Source organism: Pteronotus mesoamericanus, unplaced genomic scaffold (genome assembly GCF_021234165.1).
Source record: "Pteronotus mesoamericanus isolate MK-2021 breed Mesoamerican mustached bat unplaced genomic scaffold, CSHL_Meso_final contig_32, whole genome shotgun sequence".
Classification (NCBI taxonomy): Eukaryota; Metazoa; Chordata; class Mammalia; order Chiroptera; family Mormoopidae; genus Pteronotus; species Pteronotus mesoamericanus.
In genome coordinates, this window is record NW_026555134.1 from 11,325,793 (window position 1) to 11,338,258 (window position 12,466).

Genomic DNA, 12,466 nt, shown 5'->3' on the forward strand with positions numbered 1-12,466 from the left:
TGTAACACTTTTATTAAGAGTGAACAGCATTATCAGTTATTTCTAAATTGTAAACAATGGGAACTGAACTACCAAAGGAAACACATTAAGAATCATATATAATAGGCAAAAACCCTTCAATTTTCTTACTGCCTTTTTTACATCAATGTATAATATATAACTAAATTCCTTATTAAGCAAACATTTTTGCATATGCTGCCTTCTCTTTTTCTTTCTGTGCCTTTATCTTCTGTTTGACTTTCAGCAATTCTGCCTGGATAGCTGCAAAATAAATATGTAATGTGAGTTATTTTTCAAACATCCAAAAAATAACACTGACCAACAAACCAATGTTTTAGAGTGACAGTTAATTCCCCCTTGGTAAAACTCTTCTTGCCTTATTAACAATATTTTATACTGAGAAAGTAATCACAAATACAAAAATCACAAGCACAATTTTAGAAGGTTGTCAACTGAGAGAATTCTAATTGACTTACACAGATTTGCCTTCTCCTCTTCCATCAGAGGGCAGTTAAGTGCCTCCTCTGTTTTACTTTAGTAGTAAAGAAACCAAAGATAAATTTTAATGTCTAGTTCTAGCCATCACTATTAGTAGTTGGTGTATTTGAAAGACAAGCTTATTTTTGTCACAGCATCCCAAAGCTTTCCTAAAACAAAAATCTATTAGCTAGAATATTTTGGTTGTGGCTATATCAAGCTTAAGAAATGGTCCTGAACATTAAAGTTACCATAACATTCCTTTAATACTGCTCTTTTGACTAGAATTAAACTAATAGGAACTAGATCTCAAATGATACAGTAGAATAATTAGTATTCAGGAGAGGGACTAGAATATACACGCTCTGAGGACAGTGCAGTATGACCAGGGCCTGGCCCAAGGGCAGGCATTCTGTAATATCTGTTGGACAAATAAGCATCTGCATTGAGGCAGCAAAGGGTATAATGTTTCATGAGGACAAATTAAAGGGCAAAGTGAACTGTCATAGCAAAAACTGCCAACTTACCTTTATCTTCTGGTGCTATTTCCTGAGCTTTCTTCAGATCGGCCTTTAATTGGAAAAAAAAATTAAGACATACTAGATGTATGATTTATGAAGATGGTTGTATATTTTTAAAAACTGAAATTTAGAACAAAATTTTACCAATGCTTGGTCGTATTCTTTTAATCCTTGCCATCCTTGAGCCTTACGGTACAGTGCTTTGGTATTTGATGGGTCAATTTCAAGAGCCTACAAAAATATATCAAATATTAAGTGTATGTCTAGATTTCCATTTATTGCCTGTCAGTTCCAGATCAACCATTCTCTGCTCTGTGTGGAGCTGGACCCTGTAAATCTCTCCTTTGTCAGCTGGCACAATGTTAAGTTTTGTCAGTAGAGGGCGCTATATGGACATGGAAGAGAAAGCTGTTCCTCTTCCAGGTTCCAGTGTGCTCTTGTGCGTGCGTGCGCGCGCACACACACGCACACGCACGTAAATATATCTGCTATTGCTGTAACTTTAGAATTCTCTTTACTAGCCAATCCCTTATTATTCCAGTCCTCTCTTATATTTTATTTTAAACTTTCTCTGTTCCAATTACAGTGTAGTTTCTATTTCCTGATTCAGCCCTAACCGATAAAGCCATATTAAATTAAAACCTGTATACATTCTTTTATTTGAAATCTAGCTTATTTTTTCGGAGCATGAATAACTTTTAATAGGTCTCCCATCTGAAACAAATGTTTTAACAATAATATATTTTGTTTACTTAACATCTTTTAAAGGTCAATACACAGATTTTACTGAAAAGGGTGTATTATCTGCCAAGAGATCCAGGAGATTGGTGAAGATCAATCATTTCCTTGGATAACATTTTTTTCCTCTGCTCTACGCTTCTTTCTAAACATATTCTTATCCCTACTCCTCCTATCCCAGCAAATTAAGATCTCATTTTATTTCTATTTGCTCTGGACATAACCAGTCTATGTACAATTAAAATTACTTGAGGTGGTCTTTTAAAACTCATGGGTTAGTTTGGAGAATTTTCAACTCTGCAATAGGGAGTTATTATTGCTCTATTTAAGGAAGATAATTCTGTTACCTTTCTAGCTTTTTCAGGTAGTATTCCTGGATGTCTCCATAGAGAGAGCCAAATAAAAAGCTCCTTGAGGGTATGGGTTTGTCTTTTAATTAAAATACCTGTTAGGTGCTTAACATATGCCTCACCCTGTGCTAAATGCTTTCCATATGTTAAGTCTGTTTAACAATCCCATGAGGCAGGTATTTTCCCACTGACAATATAAGGCTCTCTAAAATTAGGAACTTACACAAGATCACAAAGTAAGTGACAGAGGTCTAATAAAAAAAGCTGTGCCTTACTGACGCCACACCCGCAGCCTTCATCATTCCTGGCATTGTCTTCCAATGCCCAGCACATACTAGGTATTCAACAAGTTAAATGAATACATGAGCTGATACACGTGCATGGAGAAAAAAAGGAAAATTATCTTCATAGATATTAAGCAACATAATAAGCCAAGTAAATGGACTGAGAGGAAAACTGAAAGTTCAAATATTTAGAAATAAAATGACATACTATGTTTCAAAGAGTCTCATTAGGTCCTATGCAGATATATGAATGTATGTAAAACTGCTCTTCTTGAAGTTCTAAGTCACAGCCCAACCCTGTCAAAAAGTTCAATATCAAAGAGACTTACCTGCAAACAACTGTCAATTGCTCCCTGCCAATTTGACATCTTCAGTCTACAAGCTCCAATATTCAGGATGCAACTTAAAGCTACAGGTTGTAGCTTCAATCTGTCTGCTTCCTCAGTTACAGCCTTTGACCCTTCCACGTATCTGGAGAACATGAATACAAGTAACATGTAATGCTATATGAGACTCTGCTGCTTCAACTAGGCCAAAAAATGTCATGCCGTTTCTGATATAAAAAGTTCATCAAACACTGACATTGATATTCTTAATATTCAGTATCTTTTCATTAACTGCTTTTTCTTTAGATTTTTAATCCTCACTTGAGTTATGTTTTATAAGGACAGACAGAAACATCGATGTAAAAGAGAAACATCCATCGGTTGCCTCCCATATGCGCCCTCACCAGGAATCAAACCTGCAACCTAGACATGTCCTGACAGGGGATCGAACCCTCAGCCTTTTGGTGTTCAGATGAATGCTCCAAGCCACTGAGCCACTTGGCCAGGGCTCAGTATTTTCTATTTTTATTCCAACCTTTTTACCAAAGTGTTCCAACAGGCCAAATTAAGAATAATGCCCAAATTTAAAGATAATTATACACTAACATTTTCTATTTTTAAAAACCAGGTCTCTATTAAAAGCAAGGCTCTCACTGTGTGACAGGGAATGGGAAAGATGAAGAACTGTATAGTATTGGTTTTGCATTGTCATTCAATACAGTTCCTAGCTCTGTCCACTGACAAGGGCTCAGAAACAATGAGCATACCTGGTCCCCAGAATTTGTTTTCTAAAGTCTATCCCCCATAGAAAAGAATGAGGGCTCCTTGGAGAGACTGCTGATACCAGATCTGGAAACAGGTTAAGCATAAGATGAGCCTGGAACATTTCACACCAGAAAATAAGGCAGGTGATCACAGTCTAAGAGGAACATGTCAAAATGATGAAGAATAAGGGGCTTCTGCTGGACAAACCTGGGACCCTCTGAGCTTCAAAAAGAATGATGGTAACAGTGTAAGAGGTTGAATTGGAAAAAAATCCCTAGGTCTATAGTAATACTAAAAATAAGGGGGACAGAGGGGGGACACTTAAATAGCAGAATGCCAGCTAATAACTGTAAAATGAATGATAAAATTAGAAAATCACAGTTCTGCAATCATCAGTGTAATAACTGATTTAGGCAAGAATCTTTGATAATCTAAAACCACTGGATGAAAGGGAAGAAAATGAATATGCATATGACTCACAGGATCACCTCACAGTACTTACTATTTACAAAGGGGAAAGGCACTTTTTTAACAGACATCTGGCTGACACCACTTTAATCAAGTAGCAAAATCAAATTAGGCCAAACTGACATGTGCTGTCAATAAGTGATAACAGAAAATACACATCACCTACTTAAATCCTCTTGCCAAAATATTTATCCTTAAGCTAATTTTGAGGAAGCAATCAAACACAGATGGTATTCTAGATGCCACAAAATGCAAATGACTAAAAAAACTTACAGAACAGAATCTATTAAAGATTAGAGGAAACTAGAGATATAAAACCAAATGATATCATAAACCCTGGAGTTAAAAAAAAAAAAAATTGGGGGAAATCTGAATGTGGATAACATTAGAAAACACTGTACCAATGGTACTGGGAAGTATTTTAATGATAGTAAGGTTATTTAGAAGAATGTCCTTGTTTCTTAGGAAATAATTGCTAAAATATTTAGGGGTAAAGTGTCATGGTATTTGCAACTTCCTTTCAAAACTGATTCTGCAAAAACAAATACAGCAAAAGTGAACTAGTGAATGTAGAATAAGGTACACAAACATTCACTCATGTGCTATTCTTTCAACTTTTCTGTATTTTGAGAATTTTCAAAGTAAGCTAGAGAAAACAAAAAAATACAGCTCTTTTAATACATCTGGTAACTTTGTAAGTAACTTGCCAAAAGTACAATAAACAACTCTTGAATTTCAGTTTATAATTCAATTTACAAGTTCTTAAAAGCAATTTATTGAAAATACCTCATTACCTTAAAACTTTCGAGTATTTTTTCATGGCCATCTCCCAGTTCTGGGATTTGAAAAAAGTATTTCCAATGTTTTTTAAGTCTTCTGCGATTAACAGTATTTTATCTACCTGTATAAAAGAATACAAACATGTTGGATTTTAGTGAATACTGCAACTTAATGCTAGGTTCTATCAGAAAAAGATTAACACAAAAATCTCAAAATTTTAGTATGAAATGTTTTAGTAATTTTATTCAAGTTTGACTAATGTGAAAGTACTCACGTCTCTTAAATCTATATCTGCATCCTCGGGGAAATCTGGATGCTTGTCACCAGAACCATCTTCTGGGAATATTCCCCAACTGTCCCCTTCCTTCAGTTCTCCGCATTCTGCAATAACGCACAACTGTAAAGATAATCCTAAATTGTAGAAGTCCACTACCATATTAATGATAGATTGAAAAAAAGGTCTTGGTTTAAAAGCTATACAACTACAAATCACGTGCAACATGGTCCAAGTCACTTCTGATACGACAGCCTGACTTTAGGAGGTTCATCTACCTGCTCTAGTTACAAAAATGCCCTTTATAAAACATTCCAAGTAATAGAATAATGTCACTATTTTACAAAAGTATTTCATTGCTACTCAGCATCTCAGTGTACACAAAATAAGCTGAAAATTTTATCATTTTCTATGGAATTTTTTTTAGGTAGGCATTACTTTCAATTTACTACTGTTTCCTTTGTACCTACCTCCTGCAATTCTCACAACCCTACCAATTAGGTTGGGCAGTAGTATAACCATTTTGATGAACAGATACTTAAAACAAAAGGATCTTTAGAGTTATATAATCTAGTCTAAACCCGTAATTTATGTAGGATGAGGAATCAGGCCAAGAAAAGTTGAGTAAGATCAAGGCCAAACCACCAATTAAATGGCAGTCTGGAGAAATTCTTCATTTCCTGTCCCCTTTGTATGATGTAGTACACAAGTTGACTCAAAGTTTTGCAGGTATAGGAAGACGTAAATCACCAAGACTGAAAGTGAAATAATAAAAAAAAATTTTCTAACTGCCCTCATTTTTTCTTGAGTTTAAAAGAAAAAGTGGCAGATATAGGTTTCTATACCAAAAACTGTAACAGTTTTCCAGCTAATAATCATCAGGTCCTTTTACTTACATTTCTTTAGTATAGCAACTAAGATAAACTTTTTACTTACTTTGGCAGGTTTTTCACCTTTTACTTCTACATTTTCCAGAATTCTTGCCACACCCATTCCTTTAATTACTTGGCCAAATACCACATGTTTCCCATCCAAATGAGGAGTCGGAACTGTTGTGATAAAGAACTGAGAGCCATTTGTATTGCTGCCTGCATTTGCCATGCTCAATAAACCCTCCCGGTCATGCTGTAGAAATAAAAACCATTAAAAGAAAACCAAGGTTAGGTATTAGTCTGAACTGTTCATTCACATGAGACTATAGTAGACTGTAATACCATTTAGATCAAACAATATTGAGTAATTTTACTTTGTAAATTGCAAGCTTTAATTCACAAAGTGTAGGGTTACTTAATCACTTTTTGAACTTTAAGGAAAGCTTATGAAATCAAAACAACAGAAACAACAGTGGGGGGTGTACTCCTAAATTGGCCCTATGAAGAAAGTGCTTATATTCCATCCTTAAGATAAAGATGCTACATTAAGGAAATACAATAATTATACTTTGCCTTTTTATTTTATGATCGATGCTTTTTTTTTTTCTGAGAAGCACTAAACAGTCTTCCCACTGTATGGGCCTACATTATGATTCTTCCTTTACACTTCAATAAACTGGGAATGGTGACAGGTTATTCAGTTTAGACTGGACTTTCAATTAGGTAGTTCCCTAATCTCAAAAGAGTCGAAACTCTATGGCTCTCATCCCAGGTGAATCACTTCTTCAGAGAATGCCCGAAAGAAACTACTGCATACGTACATATGGAAATCAAATTTCCTCCTGGCACCCACCTGATCAACAGTTTTACTGAAATCCAATTTCATCTTTCCACTTATCCTCAAGGTTGTAAATGTATTCCTTATTGGGCCAAATACTGTAACTCTAAAATGCCTTTTACCCCTCCTTTCTAAATCAAATTCAGCTTTAAGGCTACAGCTTTGTAGATGGTTAAGAACTATGTGTCCTTTCAACAGGCCTCCCTTCTTTAGATCAACATGATCATCACATAATCTTAGTTTTCATCCTTGCAGTAGCTTGCGTTTTTTCTTTTCAAAAGTTTGGTGCTTTTCCTATGGAATTCAATGGAACTTTATTTCTTCAGCCTCCTACTGCCTTTGTCTTCCCTCACTCACATCCCTCCTTCACACGGGCACCCTATGTTAGCTTCCCTCTAACCAAACCTCAGCCGCCTTGCAAGGCCCATCTTGCCCAACTTAATGTGCCCATTCCTCCTCAATGTCTTCCCTAATAATTTTGACCAAACACATCATACCTTTCTCCTATAATATATACAGAAGTTTTCCATCAACTTAGCATTACTAAGGTTGGTGCTATTTCTTTTCAGATTAGAGGTATTATCCAGTTGTCCAATGTTTTAATCTGATCTTCCCCATAAGATTTCAAATTCATTGTCAGCAAGGCCTTTCACTTTTATAAACCCTTTGGTGCCAGTGACAATACTAAACACGCATAGTTGCAGTCAATGAACACTGTTTTATAAGACTGATGAGATTTTCTTTTCAGGTTATCCTGATTACCGTGTTCATAGTCCTCATTTCCAAAGATATCACTTTACTTTTGTACTTACATGTCCATTCTTATAACTTGAATGATGCAATGTAACCCGATTACATCTTGGGAAGATGAAGATAAGGCACATGCACCACTAATGTCCTTTAGGAGCTTGTTCGTTAACCATATCCTCTAGTTTGCAAATTCCCTGACATCCTGGATATTAGCGATGGTTTTGTTGCTCTTCAAATTCAAGCATAAAGATGCACAAATCACCATCCTTCCGATAATAAGAACATTTTTCCTGGAAGCAATTTTGCCATATTGTGGCCACTTAAAAACTCACTGGCTTTACTCAAGTATGTAAACTTGGATCACACTGAAATAACTGTAGCATTTTTGCTAAATAATTACTGGATAAAAGTTTTCCGTATCAAAAACACATATTTACAAATATGATACCTTTTAAAAAAGAGAATCTAAGTCCACTAGAGACTTTTATCTGTGTCTTAATCCAACAACTGTCCACCCATAATAACACCCTTTATTATCACAACATTCTGACTACTTTACCTTATAATAGAAATTTTCATCTTCAAACTTTTCACCATAAATACTTTCTCCACCTGTCCCATTCTGATTTGAGAAGTCTCCACCCTGAATCATAAATTTCTTAATAACTACAAAAAAAGGAAAATAGCTATTAGAAACTAAGATAGGACTTCATCAATGTTAACTTATGAATATGTAATAATAAAGACAACTTCCTAAAACATGCCTAGTCATGTCACTCTCCTGTCTTCCCCACCACTTTACTCTCAAACAACTTTGCAGTCTGCGTCCAAGCTACTTTACTGCCTGGTCCCCCACTAATACTCAGAAAATTAGTTCAAACGGCACCATTGCAATAAAATTGTCACTGGCACCCCAAAGTTGGATCTCTTCATTCTTCTCCCTCAGTACCTTCACTCTACCTCCATTTTATAACACAAATCATAATGATCTGTCTCTTCCAGCTAACAATTAACTCCTTAAGTTTATGTTTTTCATCCTTATAACTGAATGGCTAGGCCCGTATCAGTCACTCCTGAATAAAGACTAATTATTCCCAGATTTATTATACCGTAATGGATGTATTTTAGCAAAAATCATCTCTTGGTGTCATGGGTTCCCAAAACACCTCATGTTCTGAGATTCCCTATAGCTCATAGAACTCAGCATTTGACTGTAATACAGCAACATAGTAAGGATACTCAACTGGATGACAAAGGAAAAGGTTACAGGGAAAGCCTAGAGAAATCTACATGCTTCCTTATGCTCTCGCCATCCCAGAACTGGTCACAGCACATTCTTCACCCAACAAAGAAAGTACATTAACATTATATACATTTCTGCACCAGAGAGCCCACTAGAGAGAGTAGCCAAGGTTTCCATTGGGGATGATCTTGTAGGTACTCTCTGCCTAGCATATACCAAAATTCCAGACTTCCGGAAGCAAATCAAGTCTAGGCATAGTAAGTCACCTTTATGATTTCTGGAATGGTTCAAATTCCAAGTTCCCAGATTCAGCCAGTGGCCACTCTTAAGAGCAGACCTTTCTAAGGACAGCAGTCTTAGGCTACATTAGCTCTTTTCCGCATACATTTTAATAGCATATTTTGGTATTTTATGAAACATGAAAGTAAACCAACAGTTTAAATATTTTAAAATCAATGTTAATTTCTTTTAATCATTTTTTTAAATGTAACTACTCAAATGATTATAGTTTAGCTTATTTGTTTATTCACTAAATATTTATTGAGTACCTGCTCAATAACTATACTGGATGCTGAGGACAAAATAAGATAAAATTCTTGAACTCACGGAACCTTCAGTCTATTGGGGGAACCATCAAATAATCACTATACAAAAGTATGATTAGAAAGTGTGATAAACTGTGAAATGTCATCTTTTAATCACATATCCAAGACATTGAATCTTTAAGTGGGCTACAGCTTTCCCAATCAATCCTGCCTGAGAAGTAGGTACAATTTTTTTTTATTACCAAGCAGTTATCAAAGGTCTGCTTTTTTATCATGGTCACTCCCTTTTTTCTCAATCTGATCACACTGAAGAGTTAGGAGGACTGGTGAAGCTAGGGTAGTCCACTTCTCTACAAACCTTAGTACCCTCCCACAATTAATTCTACCTTTCACAGACCAACCTTTATGAAACTGAGTTATTGCCTCAGGTGCCAAAGCATCCTCTTAGAAACTAATAGAAATTTTTAATCTTTACCCCACAGTGTTTTCTTCCCTAACTCCTGTAAGGATTTGATTATCTATAACAGCAATTTTCAACCATTATGCCGCAAGAACTTTTAAAACATGAAATACCTGACTATTTAATCAGGGGCATTCACTTCTTTTCCCTTAGACTGTCAAATAAATGACAACAGCTAACAAAACAACAGCCATCTGGTGTGAATGAACCAAAATTATACCTATATTTTTTGTCAGATCAGCAAAAAATGTATTTTGGGGTGTGCTGCAGAATTTTAGTACCTTATGTGATAAGATGAAAAAGGTTGAAAACCGCTAATCTATAAAAAATCAGTTTCAGAAAATTTACATACTTCGATGGAATGGGCATCCTTTGAAATGCAGAGGTTTTCCAGTGGTGGGTCCAATGCCTTTTTCTCCGGTACACAATGCACGAAAATTTTCTGCAGTTTTGGGTACAATATCTGCAAACAATTCTAAGACAATTCGACCAACTAAAAAAAAAAAAAAAAAAAAGAAATAGTGTCAGTATACAAAACAAGCAATCAAATAAGCAAATGATAAAAAGTCAATCAGTAAAATTATGGCCACTAAGATTCCAAGTTTTCTTTTTTGTCATTTTTCTAGAATCCAAATTTAGTCTACCTAATGTTAGATGCCAAGCATCTGGTTAAATGTGAAATGATTATTTTTCTACATCCTACAACAGATCATAAATACAGTAGCCAGAAGATTAGCACCATTTAAGGGACACCATGAAGTATACATGGCTTTAAGTTCTGAGGAATTTCTTCAACATGTACTCATTTTCAATCACCAGTAACTAAAAGGAAAAAAATTAATTCTTTGTGTGATCAGGTTGGCTGAGTTTTAAGTATGCCTGTAGCCTTTGTGTTCTGTGAAGCCTGCTTGCTGCAGCTTCTGAAGCAAAAACTGGAAAAGTTCCCATTCTAGATAACTCCTAAGGGAGGTAAAAATAAACCTGGCACTGGTTTCAAAACAAACTGAAATGGACATAAAAGTGTGTTTGTGTATCCAAAGGATCCACAGGGCCCCTGAATCCTGATGTGTCCGTTTGTATAGCATTCAAGCACACTGCCTGGCAAGCAATTCTAACATATTCCAGAACAAGCGCAAATCAGTTACGACACAATACAATAATCCAAGAGTTTTAGGGCCCTTCTGACCAGCTAACGTAGCCTAGGCAACCACAACGCTACACCGATTTCCCCAAAGCCAGCACAGAGAAAATGGTCACCAATCTGGTCCATTAAGTTAAGAACCAATAATAAGGAACAAGCAACAAGCAAAAGTCGCTTTAGTTTACAAATAACACGAAAATTGCTAATATAGCTCGTATGGCAAGCAAAACAGAAGGCGCGACTGAAGCCCCACTGACGCACATCTCAAAGTCTCCTGAATGTCCCACTGCAAACATAAAATAATCTTACTTTATGCCATCCTGATGGTGCACTGTGGCAGGGAGGCGAAAACAAATCTGGAGAGACAAACCTAAAAGCCGTCACAGTGCCCAAACCAGAAATTTCCAGAAACTTCTGCACGATAGGTGGCATTCTACAAAAGCGCTGGCTCGACCCAATCCCGAATGCTTGGATATGTTCAGGCGGTCCAATCTGGGTGACCATGCCCTCCGCTCCAAAGAGCAGCCCCCGGCCCGAACCGCACCCCATCCCCGGAATCCCCCGCAATCCTGGGAAGCCCCCGCAATCCTGGGAAGCCCAACCTCCTCGGGGCCATTCTCCCGAGTATCAGACTCTGCTCACCTCGCTCGCCTCCGATGTCCACGTCAAAGAAGACTCGGGGGTTACTGGGGTTGGAGGGCTTAGCTTTGGGGGATGGGTACGACATTTTAACTTGCAGACGCGTTTGGAAGCAGGTTAGGGGTACCTCGTGGCCGCCTGGTAGGTGAAACCCGAGATCTGCTCTTTCAGCTAAGACCTTGCGGGGCGCTGACGAGCCACTTCCGGCGTGAGGTCCGGAAGCCGTAACCTGGCTTCCGGCACCGCCTACCTGTCTCGTTGCCACGCGATTGAGGTGGGGTGCGTCAGTTTCTCCGTGCTGTACCCTCTAGTTCTCCCTCTTTTTTATCCTTCACTGTAGTTGCAGCCTCAATTCTTTTTATAATCTTAGCTTGTGATTCATCGCTTTTTCTACCATCGTGATGTAAAAGAGCTTTGCAGGTAGTCATTGCATTTCAGCCTCAAGTCTGCCACTGACTGGCGTTTGACTGCTTCTCTGAACTCGGTGTGCATGTCTGGAAAGTGGGAATGAAAATACCCGGAGAGTCGTTTTAAGGATTAAAGAAGTAAATCAGCACAATACTTGACACGGCCTGGTAGTAGCTAATCAATAGTTGCGCATTATTATTGCCTTGTTATAATTTGATCTTCACATTGACAGTCTTACGTAATAGAGGTTAGGCTAAAGGCTCCAGACAGCCGGAGCTGAGTCCAGAAGAGCAATTTTGGTTCCTGATAAGACTGCATTGTAGTCCTCTTTTCTCTTAAGTAAAGCCTAATTTTGGAGAAAAGTAGTTTATTCCTTAGCACTTTATAATATTCTAGTTGTTTATTCATTTATTTCATCTTTCACCTCCCATTAAAATTGAACTACATGAGTACAAAATTTTTGTTCTTTTCATTGTTCTATCCCCAGCACTTGTGTCTGGCACACAACATGTGCTCAAGAAATATTTTTGAATGAATGAATGAGTTACAGTATGCTAATGGCCTTGAGGATAATTATAAGAGAATGC

The 12,466-nt window shown here is 37.0% G+C and overlaps 2 protein-coding genes across 2 annotated transcripts in view; one reads left to right on the top strand and one right to left on the bottom strand.

The window, feature by feature from the left end:
* Positions 1-6,031, top strand: part of ETFDH (electron transfer flavoprotein dehydrogenase) — a 30,446-nt gene extending 24,415 nt beyond the window's left edge. Inside the window, exon 14 of the mRNA XM_054576090.1 lies at positions 5,928-6,031. The gene's annotated coding sequence lies outside the window, so the exon portion shown is untranslated. The remainder of the gene's footprint in view (positions 1-5,927) is intronic.
* Positions 38-11,680, bottom strand: PPID (peptidylprolyl isomerase D). Its single transcript, XM_054576091.1, has 10 exons — positions 11,475-11,680; positions 10,044-10,184; positions 8,003-8,109; positions 5,920-6,108; positions 4,984-5,106; positions 4,724-4,830; positions 2,700-2,841; positions 1,143-1,229; positions 1,005-1,047; positions 38-261 (listed from the first exon to the last, which is right to left on the bottom strand). Exons 1-10 carry the CDS (start codon positions 11,557-11,559, stop codon positions 173-175), a joined length of 1,113 nt encoding a protein of 370 aa, XP_054432066.1. The 5' UTR covers positions 11,560-11,680; the 3' UTR covers positions 38-172.
* Between the last annotated feature and the right edge of the window lie 786 nt (positions 11,681-12,466).